This window comes from Meleagris gallopavo, chromosome 6 (assembly GCF_905368555.1).
Source record: "Meleagris gallopavo chromosome 6, MGAL_WU_HG_1.1, whole genome shotgun sequence".
Classification (NCBI taxonomy): Eukaryota; Metazoa; Chordata; class Aves; order Galliformes; family Phasianidae; genus Meleagris; species Meleagris gallopavo.
Window position 1 is genome coordinate 43,930,999 of NC_139409.1, and position 14,310 is coordinate 43,945,308.

The window sequence follows — 14,310 nt, forward strand, 5'->3', positions numbered from 1 at the left end:
CGCACCAACAGAAAGCAACGCCTGCTGGGATAGGCAAAACTGAGGAGCAGAACCCATCTATCTCCTCAGCGTTGTATGCGGTATTGTGACTGCTGAACAGATGTAACCTGTAAGCGCTACTGACAATACTGCCATTGGCTCTGAGCGTGGTTTTATACGGCATTCACACGAGCAACTGACAGCGCGCGTTACTTTAAAGAGCTTGGCTTCCTAATATGAGAGCTGCAGATCCCAATCTAAGGCTGGAGGAGCAGCCAACCGGTGGGACACCATCGCTCGGGAAGGGACGGGGTAGCATTGGAGCCGCGAGAGAGCCCGTGCGAGAACTCGAGACCGGCTGAGGACAGGCCCACCCACAGCCGCCATCTCGCCGTCCCCTGAGGCGGCCACCTGGGGCGGGAGGGAGGAGCCGCCAAGCTGGGAGTGAGGGGGGGGAGGCGGTGCGGCGCGAGGCCCCACCGCGAAGGGGCGGTGCCGGTCACGTGGGTTCGGCGGCGGCCCCGCCCCGGCTCCGGCGGAGGCAGCGGTGGCGGTGCGCGCGCGCAGCCCTTGCACCTGGCGCCGTCCTCGGGGCTCCGCGTCGCCAGGACAACCGGCCTCGCCGCCGCGCCTCTGCCATGGTGAGCCCGCCGCAAGTCTCTCGGCCCCGGGGCGGCGCGCGGTGCCTCAGAGGCTCGGCCCGGCCGCTACGGGCCCAGGGCGGGGAGCGGCGGCGCGGCAGGGCGGTGCGGGGCTGCCAGGGCGTGGCTGGCTGTGTGCGCGTACGTGCGTGTGTGTGTGTGTGTGCGGGCGGTGCGGCGTGGGCTGGCGGTGCTGTGTGTCTGTGTGTGTGTATGCGTGAGGAGCAGCGCTGTGTGGGTGCACTTCCACAGGCGTGTACGCGCTGGGTGTGGCCGCGGCCGTGTGCGCGCTGCACATACGTGTGTGGTCCGCCGTGCGCGCCGAGCGGCCGCGGGTCGTGCACATAAACATGCGTGGCGGTGGATCGATGCGTATGCGCAGGTGGATTTATTACCACAACAGAACCGCGGTGCGTATGCGGTGGTCGGCCGCGTCGCCGTGTGGAGGCGGCGGGAGAGCGGCGGAGCGCCTCTGTGCGGGGCTGCGGGGCGAGGGGAGCTGCGTGCAGCAGGTGGTGGGGAACCGAGAGCGGCCTGCCGGGCTCGGGAACGGTGCCGGCGTCAGCCCCGGCTTCAACTTCGGCGTCCGCCGCCCGATCGCTTTGCAGTGGTGGTTGTGTGCGGGGAAGGCTGGCAGGCTTTCACGCGTGGGGCAATGCGGTGTTTTGAGGCAGAAGGTTGGTTTAATGTGTACGAGGGCGATTGTGGGTGTCCTGTTTGGGGTGGAGTGCCAAGCCCTATGGAGGGAAGGGGGATGCCCCTCTGTGGCAGTGTAAGTTGAATTTCTCTATTATGTTTGCACAAATAATGCTCCTTCTGTCTCTTCTGTGCCTTCCCAATATGTTTTGAACCTGAGCAAAACAACCTTGAGAGGCGAAACGTGAGGAGGAATGATAATATGGGTAGCCAGCACTCACAGCGCACCTCTCTGTAGTGTTGTGTTTTTAGAGTAGACAGATTCGATCGGCAGAGGTTGTAGGAAATATCTGTTGCTACAAGGAATAGCAAACGCCAGTGAGCATGGCTGTAGGTGGTGTGGTGTTGGTGAGATGGTTGTGATGTGACTTGATGACGTCCCGCTTGGGGTTGGTTTTCTGTCACACGTGCTATGGGGCTTCTCTGATGTGGAATATCTGGAAAGCTAGCTTAATAAAAACAGATTTATTTCATGTTGCAGGTATGGAAACAAAGAATAAAATATTTGATGAGGTGTTTTATGATATAAATATTTTACATTAACTCAACTCTGAGGAATATGAAAAAGGGATTCATTTTGACCAGATAATGAGACATTTCAATATAGGGAATATTGGCATTTCTACAAATCAGAAAGACCATTGGCTTAATGTTTGCTTATTTTGACAGTAGACTGCAATAGAAGACTGATTTAGTGATCTTCGTTAAAATTAGAGACTACGTGGGGTTAACAGATGTGGAAAGTTGAAACTGAAGTCAAATTTTGACTGAAGCATAGCAACTATTTTTAGGTTAATGGAGTAAAGTAGTACTAATCTTGGCACTGTGACAGTATTGATCTGAATGCCAGCAGAAGGCTATACATTAACAGTACTTCAGCTGTTTTGTCAATTAGAAGCTAGAATAACAGCATCAATGTCATTATAAATTACCAACCTGTCTAATCGTTCTGGTAATATTTCTCCTGAATCAGAAACGCACTTGAAAGGAATATGCTAAGTATGACAAAACCATATTAAGTTGTGCAATCAAAGAGTTCTCACTCCATGTTCAAACACTAGCCTGGAGCTAAGTTCAGACAATAATCAGAACATCCATTTGCATTCTTTCTAATAACCTTTTCAGGAATCAGTATACTCCATACATTTATTTTTGTTTGTTTTATGTTCTAGCATGCTCCAAAAAAAAAAAAATGATAGAACCTCTGATCCTTCTTGAGCAAGATATATTGAGCAACTTGATTTGGACGTGGCAGGGTTGGAGTCCAGTCTTCTGCCTGAGCTTCTGTAAAACAGCTTTCCCACTGGAACTTTAAAGCATGTGATGGGAAACCTTAATTCTTTGTAAAGCCTCAGAGGTGAACACAAACAGTGATTTCATGAGTTTTTAAGAATGCAGTTCTTACGTTCATCACTTCAAAGTCAGTTTGCACTATTATAATAGGAAAAGACATAGTTTGCTTTTCTAAGGAATAGAACTCAGAGCATGCTCTTATCTCCTCTGTCAAATCCATGTTTATTTTTCAGGATCAAGAAATTACTTGCCTGTTTCTGTTGACATTTAAACTCATTATTCTTGAGCTTGAACATTTTTTTTACTGATGGTTTGTTGAAGATGAAATTTTTCTCAGAGTGATTTTTCTAAAAATACACCATGCTATGAATGTCTGAAAATGAGTATAATGTTATTCCCCAAGACTGCATGGAACCAAGTGGATTATTTTTGAGGCAAAATTAATTTTGATCACAGAGTCCCTGTGAATGACACCAGGGTGGAATCTGCCCTAGGATCAGTTTCAGTATTTTTGATAGGACTTACAAAATTACCTGAATGGTCAAAGGAAGAGCAGTCTCAGCTATTTTGAACTTACTTTGCTACTTCCGTTTGAGTCTCCAGTGCTTAAGGAGGGATCTGTCACTTATTATCTAACCTGCTCAAAAAAAGCAAGTCCAGAATCTATAAACTGCATGATTTTCCCATCTCCTTCGCTGTCCTGTCAACACTCTTCAGTCTCTTGAGTGATTCCATCTGGGTTGTTATTTTCACCCTGGAGAAACTATTGTATTTATGGAAGAGGAGGGCTGGAACTGGGAATGTGCCCCTTCCTGTACTTGCCCATTTATGATTACTGAGGACCACAAGCTGCTGCTGTGTGGCCTACAAGAAAGTGCATAATGGCAGCAGCAAGATATCAAACATGAAAATATGGGCTGTGATTGATGATATACTCTATCCCAGTGTTCTTCTGTCCTCTCCTTCAGACAGGAGATAGTAAAGTCTATTTTCATTAGTTTGATTACTTTGAACTGGTTATTGAATGTTCTCTAAACTGAATCAATAAGGAGATGACATCAAGTAGTCATAAATGTGAAACTCTACCAGCATGTCATGCTCTTCTGTCATCAGAAGTTGAAATTGATGTCAGAGCTTCACTGAAGAACACTGTTTCCAAATCATGACTTGATGTAGTTATTACCTGGATGTTAACAGTCATAACATCTGTGCATGTATAGTTCTGAAAATGGTCTGTAATCTACTTCTGAAGCAAAGGTAACAAGGATGTTTATTTCCAAAGAAATTCAAGAGCTGTAAGTTTTGGCAAATAGTAGAAACTAAGTGGATGTCCAGCTTCTCTAAAGCTCAAATGCCTTCCTTCCCTGTAACAGTTTAAAGTGTTTTGGAAGTGCTACTCTAATGTTATTTCCTGTGAAGTCAGTTGTAATTGCCACATGTAATCTTGGAGAGGTACGTAATCTTGTCTCTTGCAACTGAAAACTGTTATTAATTACGCATTATATATATGATGTGTGCAGTAGCAACACATCTTGTGTCATTTTTATTTTCTGGTTCATGCTCTGGGGAGATTGTCTGGCGGAGGTTTGCTCTTCATAATAAAAATTTCACACTCAGTGCTAAGAAAAACATCAGTTCCGACATAATGTTTATGATGCAGATCAAGCGCTGCTTTAAAACAGCTTTGTAGAAGCTTTAGAGTCATTTCTATGATGAATTACATCTTCTAATATAATTTTGAAAAACAGGTATGCTTGGGGAAAAAGAAATCGGTATTCAAAACTCCTCTCAAAGGTGTTTAGAGATCCTGCTTCAGCCATACAAACAGGGCTTAAGCCATAATTACATTTACAGTGTGAACTGGTGTCACTGGAAATATTTGAAATATTGGAAAGATCTGGCCTTCCAGACCAAGGCCAATGGAGGACTGTATCAATCCAAAGAAGAGTGGTGTAAACTAGAGAAATGAACCTGCAGAATAATTTCTAGGTTTGTACACTGCTCTCCATTGCATTGCAGTCAGAGCAATACTGGAGACTAGGAATAAAACTAGTCATATGTATGGCACTGAAAACAACTATAGGCTGACATGATGATTCAGAGCAGGAATTTTGAAAGATTAACTCCTAAGGGCTTCGATGAATCTGTGATTGGATCAAATTTGGATGGCTGAAACAGAAAGGCTGTCCACAACCAAATACCGCTGTATTTAAGCAAATAGGTAACAGCTTCTCTCACACTATTTTCCAAAAATGTATCACGGTGTGAATGTCTACAACATTTATTGCAGCATGATTCTATAGAGTGTGTGAAACCAAGAGACTATTTTTGCCACAAGATCAACTTTAGTATGATTGCACAGTCCCTGTGAATGATGTATTTAATTCCTTTCAGTCTTTCTGCTTAGAGACTCAGAGTTACTTGAATATTCAAACAAACATAGAATTTCTCAGGTTGGAAAAGGTACTTTTCTCCAGTGCTTTGTCCTTGGGACTTTGCAAATTGCATTTAAATCTTATTTAATGCTGGAGAAAGATTTATTACTCATCTGCTCAAGAAGGCACTGAAAGATACAGAACCTGAAAATGCATCATCCAGCTTTGTGATGGGCTACAGTCAACACAACAACTGTTTGCCTGTCTACTTATTTTCTTTCACAGATCTGTTGCCCTTGAAACCTGCAAAGCAGACTATCTGGGTTTCCCCACAGTCTGTTTAAACAATCGAATCTCAAGTCTACATCAGTTGAAGGCTTTAGTTTCAAAGGAATAACCTGTGAATGCTTTATCATATACTGTTTTTGGTTGGAAATCTATAATCTTAAAGATTATCTTAAAGATGAGTGATGAAGAAGAAAGCAAAATGCAGTCCTTACAATATTTCATAGAAGGGGGAAAAAAACAAAAAAACAGCAAACTCACCATCAGCAACAAAACATACAAACTACCTGAAGAAAAGATTTACGGAGCATAGTTGTATAATCAACGAGTATACAGATGTTATAATTATGAAATAAACAAGAGAATTTGGCAAAGCAGATTATAATAACAAAAAGAGAATAGATAGAAGGCTTACCCACATCCTGGGCTTGCTGCAAAACTCCAGAGGAGGGATCTCCAGAAAGAGACTCTTCCTCACTGGCAGTCAGCTCTTAAATGGGATCTAGGAGAGGTGCAGCCAGGCTCCACCCCTTCCAGCAGCACAGGAGAATTGCCTTCACCTGTGCTCCCAGGGCTGACTCAGTGCTCGCCTCAGGTGGTCAATCAGAGGTTCAGGCCTTGATTCAGCAGTTCCCATACACATAGCATATGACTAAACATAGAACTCCTCTTCAATAGATGAAGGTGGAACCTTACCAAACCTAGTCTTTTTGCCTCTTTATGTACATTTAAGGTGTATTTGGGGATAGAATTAACAGCTTTTTTCTAAATTTCTTGCTGTTTAAGGAGTTATTTTCCTTGAGCCAATCAGTCTTTAATCGTCAAAGATTAGATTAACATTAGATTATTTTCCCCACACTGTACAATCAATAAGTGTACAGAGATGTAAAATCAATCAGCGTACAGAATTTCAGGCTAAGTAAGATCATTGCAACAGGAAGACAATAAATGGAAAATGCTTACAATGTTGTAGACTCACAATATTCTCCACAAGGAGTGACCTCTAGGAAGAAACCCTTCCTCAGTGGCAGTCAGCCCTTAAATGGGATCTAGGAGAGGTGCAGCCAGGCTCCACCCCTTCCAGTAACACAGGAGAATTGCCTTCACCTGTGCTCCCATGGCTGACTCAGTGCTCACCTCAGGTGGTCAATCAGAGCTTCAGGCCATGATCCAGCAGTTCCCATACGCTCATGTACTTTGTGTTTCTTCGGCCATCTCTGGTAGTGGTTCGAACAAGCACTTCAGAAGAAAAAGGATGAACTAATGGATCATAATCTGAACAAAGAGCTAATTGTCCCCCAGTGTTGTTCCTATCTCTAAGTGTATGAAATTGAAGACTTCTATCATGGGAGAAGCAAAACTTGGAAATATTTTATTTTTCCAAACAGTAATGCAAAACCTGTTTCTGTTGTTTAGGAACAGGGCTTAATCTGATATCTTACATCATGCAGACTACAAAACATCAATTACACGATAGTGTAGTATTAATACACGATAGTAGAATTGATAAAAAGCTATCTTTCAACTGAATTTTAGACTTGCATTTAATGAGGTCAATCTGATTCTGCCAACCACCCGATTTCCCCTTTGTTATTCTTAACAAATTAGTGTAGGAGCTACTACACTCAAGCTAGCTGAGGACAGCCTGCATCTCCTGAAATATTGGCCATGGTACAGGGAAAAATTCTGCATCTTTGAGAGTTTGTTCTGTACCTCTTTGATTTGTCTCAGAATTTACAATGAAATAACCATTTGAAGAAATGTCACAGCACTTTAAATAACGGTGGTGGTGAGACAGCAGATTGTGCTAGTCTGCTTACTACGTGGGGCTAATTCAGAGGATTGCTCTCTCTTTGGTGACTTTCCAGGAGAAAAGCCAGCTCTTGCTTAAAAGGATAGTCAGCTCAGCTGACAAGTTTGGGTAACCTACTTATTAAGCCTTAATAATTATTGCACACAGTCAGATTAAGCCATACTCTTAAAAATGCTTGATAGTTCCAAATACATTTGGCCAGAAGCAGCTACTTTTGCAAATTGTGTAGGAAAGAGTGCTGTCAACTGCTTGGTTAACTGAGAAGCTGGGGAACACAAGGCAGCAGACAGGGCGACCTCAGGCACCTTCTTCTCCCTGCAACAGGGCATCTGAGTTGGGGTGGCCGAAGGCTTTGAGGCGGAGTTGTGGCCGCAGAGATGAGCGCTGACCTTCATCTGCTACTCAGTGGGTACAGGGCCTTGCAAGAGCCAGGGTGGTGCCCTCCAGTAAAATGTCAGTGATGTGCTCTGAATGCCAGTGCTGGTGAAACGAGAATGATGGCTTTTCTGGAAGAAAACCAAGCAGTAAAGCGGGCAGTGTGGCTAGCTGCATCTGCCTGATGAGTTTTATTATGTTGGACAGAGCTTGCTTGGGGCAACTTTGAAAGGAGTATGGCCCTTATGGGCAGCCCTGGGACAATGATAAGAACTGGGTAAGGACACAGAGATTCCTGGGTATGCTTCGTCTTAATCTGTGAAGATGAGTTGTAATTGTTCATAGGACCAACACAAAAGGCTTTCATATGAGCTGTTGTTTTTCATCAGGACATTTGTCCCACTTCTGGAAGAGGAAAGATCCAGTCGGCATCTGGCAGTGAGGAGGAAGCTGAGGGCCTGCAGAAGACAGTGTGCTGTGCTCTGGGGAGAGTGGTTAGCTGCCATGGTAAGCAACATGGCTGGGGTGTAGAAGTGTGTAGAGTCAAAGCTGGAAGCAAAGCACAGCTGGAGCATGGCAGGAAACAGTGTTGAAGTAAAAGACTGCCAGTCTGACTGCTGTAGGTGGCAGTGGTTTGAGATGGCATTGCCTTTTGTGATGTTCATTTTTGTGTCATTGATTGTACAGAAAGCTTTACTGTGGGTTCTGTTGTCTTTGGTATCACCTATTTCAGTCCTGGTTGCAATGCTTATCCATTCTCCTGTCTAACACTGCTTTTGTTGCCTAGATACAGTTACATTTTGCTACTTAAGTGATGCTAAATGATTCTCCTTGTCTGCCTTAATCTAGTGCATTAATTGTACATTTCCAGAGGAAGGACCATATAGCAGCTATTCTCTGACTATTAGGGAATAGGTTATAGAGTAACGTGAGATAAACCTAAATTTCTTATCAAGTATAACCATTTTCACTTTTCTTCCTCCTTCATTTTTCTCTTCTAACTAAATGAAAAAAGCTTTTTAGCATGCCACTGATGACATTAGAGTGCTCATGAGCTGCTCTGGGTAGCTCTCTTGGCTTTCTTTCCACTACAGCAAAAGGTATTTTCAGTTGCATGGTGAAGGCAAAGTTGTATGGGCAACACTTGAGCAGTTCCACTGAGGAGGAAAGATGTGCTGCAGGTTGGTGGGATTTGCATTGGGGCACAAAAATCTGCACATAGGAGGAACTGGGTAAAACCTCAGCTGTCTTTTGTAAGGATTTTCTTCTAAAACATCTTATGGTGCCTTTTACTGCATAAATAGTACTAAACTGCTCTTCTTGCAAGTGGAAACCTGAAAGACCTGATGCTTTTAACATATGGAAATGTTCACAACTTAACTAGTATGTCTGCTGTGTCAACAGTAGAAGGGAAATTAATTGATTTAATTCTAAACTACTGTCTCCTTAGGTGACAATGACCCACTCTTGGGTTTTATTACTGGCTTGTTAAATAATTCAACCTCGTTGTCCATCTATCTTCTCTTTTTACTGATTTTTCTTTGGAGTCTCTGTCATCTTCTCTCCCAAACCTATGTTTACTCAAAAATCCTTGCTTTAGCATTCTAATGAGCAAAGTTGTTTTTGAGAACCTCCTTTTAAAAGTTGGCATGTTGAAAATCCTCATTTACTCTGATTTCAGTGGAAATTAAATACATAAATATCTCCGTGGAACTAAGCCATAATGGCTGAGCTGCTAACAAAATGGTTTCATCTGCTAAGGAAATAGTCCTTTATTGAAGAGTTGATTAAATGACAACGGAAAAAATGCATCCCTTAAAAAAAAAAAAAAAACACCAAAAAATGCCAACTTTCAACAGAATTAATAGCGTAACTGTCTTTTGATGTTGAAAATATTAGTCACATGGAATTTCTGAATTATTTAGATAAACATGATAAACCAGGATGAATATTCTTTTGTTTGTTCATGGAGGAAAAATTATGTTTTTGATCATCAAAGAATCACAGAATCACGGAATGGCCTGTGTTGGAAGGGACCTCAAGGATCATGAATCTCAAACCCCTCTGCCACATGTAGGGCCACCAACCTCCCCATTTAATTCTAGACCAAGCTGCCCGGAGCCCCATCCAATCTGGCCTTCAACACCTCCTGGGACGGGGCATCCACAGCCTCTCTGGGCAGCTGTTCCAGCACCTCACCACTCTCTCTGTAAAGAACTTCCCCCTGACATCCAACCTAAATCTTCCCTTCCTCAACTTAAACCATTTCCCCTTGTCCTGCAGTTATCTACCCTTTCAAAGAGTTGATTCCCCTCCTGTCTGTAGGCTCCCTCTAGGTACTGAAAGGCTGCAATGAGGTCACCCCACAGCCTTCTTTTCTCCAGGCTGAACAAACCCAGCTCCCTCAGCCTGTCCTCATAGGGGAGGTGCTCCAGTCCCCTGATCATCTTCGCGGCCCTCCTCTGGACCCTCTCCAACAGCTCTCTGTCTTGTACTGGGGTTCCAGACCTGCACACAGTACTGCAGATGGGGCCTCACAAGAGCAGAGTAGAGGGGACAATCACCTCCCTGTCCCTGCTGGCCATCCCTCTTCTGATGGAGCCCAGGATACCGTTTGTCTTCTGAGCTGCAAGGGCACACTCCTGGCTCATGTTAAGTTTTTCATCTATCAAGACCCCCAGGTCCTTCTCTGCAGGGCTGCTCTCAATGACTGCTCCTTCCAGTCTGTATGGATGCCTGGGATTCCTCCGGCCCAAGTGCAAAACTTTGCACTTTGCCTTATCAGGTTCACCCTGGCCCACCTTTCTAGCGTGTCGAGGTCCCTCTGAATGTCATCCCTTCCTTCAGCCGTGTCAACCGCACCACTCAGCTTGGTGTTGTCAGCAAACTTGCTGAGGGTGCACTCGATTCTGTCATCAATATCATTGATAAAGATGTTAAAGAGCACCGGTCCCAAGACAGACCCCTGGGGGATGCCGCTCGTTACCAGCCTCCACCTGGACACAGAGCCATTGATGACCACCCTCTGTCTGTGGCCTTTCAACCAGTTTCTCATCCATTGAGTGGTCCACCCATCAAATCCACACCCCTCCAATTTGGAGATAAGGATGTGGTGGGGGACCATGTCAAAGGCCTTGCTCAAGTCCCGGTAAATGACATCGGTCGCCTTTCCCTTGTCCACCGATGCTGTCACTCCACCATAGAAGGTCACCAGATTGGTTAAGCATGACCTTCCCCTGGTGAAGCCGTGCTGGCTGTCTCGGATCACACACTCATTCCTCATGTGATCAAGCACGTCATCCAGGAGATAGGTTCCTCATACCACATTTCCTTGCCAATGGGGTACAAAATCATGTGTGTGCAATCCCATCAAAAAGGGATTGCTTCAACTCAGTAATTCTGGTGTAAACAGGAGAGATTTATCACTGTTAGACCACAAGAGAATACCACGTGGATGCTTTTAATGCTAACAAGCTAACTGTGATGTATGGGAAAGTTATTTTCTGAGACTGGTGGTAATCATTACATTTCACAATGTGGAAGAGGAAACAAAAGATGAGATTATTCTTTTTGGAATTGATCTATTTGCACAATGTGTTTATATGCTCTATTTATATGCAGTGAAGCAATTAAAAAGAAAAAAATAGTTCCAGAAGAAGCCAAAGGAGTATCCTCTGAGTGCTGGAGAGGAACCTCCGCAGTTCAGAAGACGTGTCGGCACAGCCTTCAAGCTGGATGACAACTTGCTCCCTACTGAGGGATATCCATACAGTAGGGATGAATATCCCTACTGAGGGAACCATATCTCGTAGCTCCTCATCCGGACACCTCTTGAGCACTGCCAGGGACAGCGACTCCATCACCTCCCTGGGCAGCCATTCTACTGCCTGACCACTTTCTGAGAGAAAAAGTTTCAGTGAGAGAAAGTTGTCAGTGCTTTCTAACTGTAAGGAAAAATAGATTTGTCAAGGTTATTAAATATTTTCACAGCAGTTGATGAACACTTCCTTGGCAGGTTTTATCTATTTTTATTTTTTTCAAATAGAGAGGTAGCAAAGTCACGGTTTAAAAATTTAGTAGGGCAGTACTGTTTACCTCAGAGAGGTGATAGATATATGCACGTATGGTAATTACTTCACTAGCAAATTCTGTGATTAATGGCAGTTTCAGATCATCAGGAAATCTTCAAAGAAATACATTGTCCCCTTTGCACATTCTCTTTTGATTCCAGTTGCATACTGTCAAAATCGCTTCACGTAGTTTCATCTAAAAGGCACCAACACCTTATCACGTCTGCTCTTCATTTGGCCAAAATCTAGTACTGAAGAGCCAATAAAGATGGCACTGTCTTCTGACTTGCAAATGCATTATCATTCTAGAAGCTAATCTGCTTTTTCACTTATTTAAATATGCTAATTCTATGAAAACAATACTTGATGGTGTGGTACTGTAGCCAGCGCATACATGAACATGTACAAGTGTATGAGAGAAAACAGCTTTGAATCTGTTTCTGGCCTCATCTGCAACTTATGTTAGAGGCATGGTACTTTGTGTTGCTTACTTCCTAAAAGGAGGAGTAAAAGCTGCTTTAAATTTTTTTTTTTTTCAGTTTAATTTGTATTCCTAAATGCAAACATACAGGTCATACTCACTTCATTTATTTAACATAGTCTGCCGTTCCAACTTTAAATTCTAACTATATCTTATGTAAACAAAGATTGAAGGTCTTTTTCCCATAAGAGTTGCCAGGAGTATGGTTCAGTTGTAGGTTTAGATTTTCAGCTTTCCCACAAGAGAAAATTACTAAGCATTCCCAAAAATCTGTGCTATGATTTGTAATGATTTTGCTTTTTAATTCAGAAGTTAAATTCCTGGTCCAGGCATTAGGCAAACTGACCAGAGAAGAAGCGTTACTGGACCTGGTGCTCACCAACCCTCATTAAAGAGGTTAAGATTGGAGGCATTCTGGGCTGCAGTGACCATGCCCTGGTACAGTTCGTGATCTTGAGGAAGATGGACCTGGCAAAATGCAAAGTCAGGACCCTGAATTTCAGGACAGTGAACTTCAGGCTGTTAAAGGAATTGCTGGATGAAGTCCCCTGGGAAGTTGTCTTAAGAGATAAAGGAGCAGAGGTGGCAGCTAATTAAGGATACCTTTCTGAGAGCATAAGAGCTCTGTCCGTCGGTATAGGAAAAAAAGCAGAGAAGGCAGGAAACTGGCATGGCTGAGTTGGTAGAACTGGGAGTTAAGCACACACACAGACAGTGGAAGCAGGGACATGTGGCCTGGGAAGAATACAGGAATGCCCTCCAGATGTGCAGAGATGGGATTGTGAAAGCCAAGGCACAGATAGAACTGCACTTGATGGGGGATGTGAAGATTAACAAGGGATTCTACGTGTACATTGTTCAGAAGAGACAATCCAAATAGAGTCTACCCCCTCTGATAAATAAGAAGGGAAAACTGGCTGCAGCAGGCATGGAGAAGGGTGTGGTACTCAGTGAGTTCTTTGCCTCAGTCTTCACTGTCAGCCAAGCTTCTCATGTCTCTTGTGTCTCTGAACCTCTAGGTGGGGCCTGAAGGGACAAAATACCTCCCACTGTAAGAGAAGAGTAAGTCTGAGACTGATTTGTGAGACTGGATGTTTATAAATCTATGTGGCCTTATGATGTGCGTGCCAGGGTCTTGAAGGAGCTGGCTGATGTGTTTGTCAACCTACTATCCATTATATTTGAAAAGTCTTGGCTATCAGCATAGTCCCTGGTGACTGGAAAAAAGGGAAACTTTGCTCCAATTTTTAAAAAAGGGAGAAAGAAATGAAGAACTACAGACCAGTGAGCCTGGGAAGATCATGGAACAGATCCTCCTGGAAGGCATGTTAAGGCACATGGGAGACAAGGAGGTGATCCAAGACAGCCAGCATGGCTTCACCAAGGACAGATTGTGCCTGATCAATCTCATGGCCTTCTACAATGAGTGACAGCATCAGTGAACAAAGAAAGGACAACTGGTGTCATCTACATGAACTTCTGCAAGGCCTTTGACATGGTTCTACACTACATCCTCTGTAAATTGGAGAGAGATGGCTTGGAAGGTCAGACTGTTTGTTGGGTGAGGAGTTAGTTGAAAGGCTGCAGCCAGAGGGTTGTGGTCAGTACATAAAGGAAGCTTATAAAAAGCAAGGAGATCAACTTTTTACATGGAAAGATAGTGATAGAAGAAGGGCAATGATTTTGAACTAAAAGAAGGGAGTTTCAGTTTAGATGTCAGGTAGATTTTTCACTGAGAAGATTGTGAGGCACTGGTGAGGCTGCCCAGGGAAGTTGTGGGTGCCCCATCCCTGGAGGTGTTCAAGGCCAGGTTGGATGGGGCTGTGGGCAACCTGGTTTAGTGACTGATTCAGTGGTTGGCAACCCTGCCCACAGCAGGAGGGTTGGAACTTGACGATCTTTGACGTCCCTTGCAACCCAAGCCATTCTGTGATAATTCTATGATGAGTAGCTGCAAATATCAGCTGGAACATGCATTGTATCTGTTTTTATTAGATAGTAATTTGCTCGTAGCTTATTAACTTAAGAGCTGCATCCTCTTCACACAGTGAGCATATGTGCCTGTTACTGTATATCTGGCAGTCTCCAGCATAAAGAGAGGAAGGATAATAATAGATTTTGTTCTGGCAAAAGGATAAACTGCTTGTAAACTAGTAACAGTCTGCAGGGTAGCTATATTTTAAAACATATTTATGCATATAAATGGAAAGTACAGTCTAGATGCATATCAAAGCTTTTGAGGAAGCATCTACAACTGTAGAGTGATGAAGTTGAAAGAGGATTTGTAGCAGTCTGTGGTACT

General features: G+C 43.8%; 1 protein-coding gene across 3 annotated transcripts in view; it reads left to right on the forward strand.

The window, feature by feature from the left end:
- The first annotated feature begins 701 nt into the window (after positions 1-701).
- Positions 702-14,310, forward strand: part of FBXL2 (F-box and leucine rich repeat protein 2) — a 52,117-nt gene continuing 38,508 nt past the window's right edge. For 2 of the 3 annotated variants that reach the window (XM_031553977.2, XM_085226548.1), the window contains exons 1-2: positions 7,679-7,734; positions 7,847-7,964. In XM_031553977.2, the coding sequence (XP_031409837.2) occupies positions 7,694-7,734; positions 7,847-7,964 (159 nt within the window). In that variant the 5' untranslated portion in view covers positions 7,679-7,693. Of the gene's footprint in view, positions 1,031-7,678; positions 7,735-7,846; positions 7,965-14,310 lie in introns of those variants that run through there. The other variant, XM_010712987.3, reaches the window with a different exon arrangement.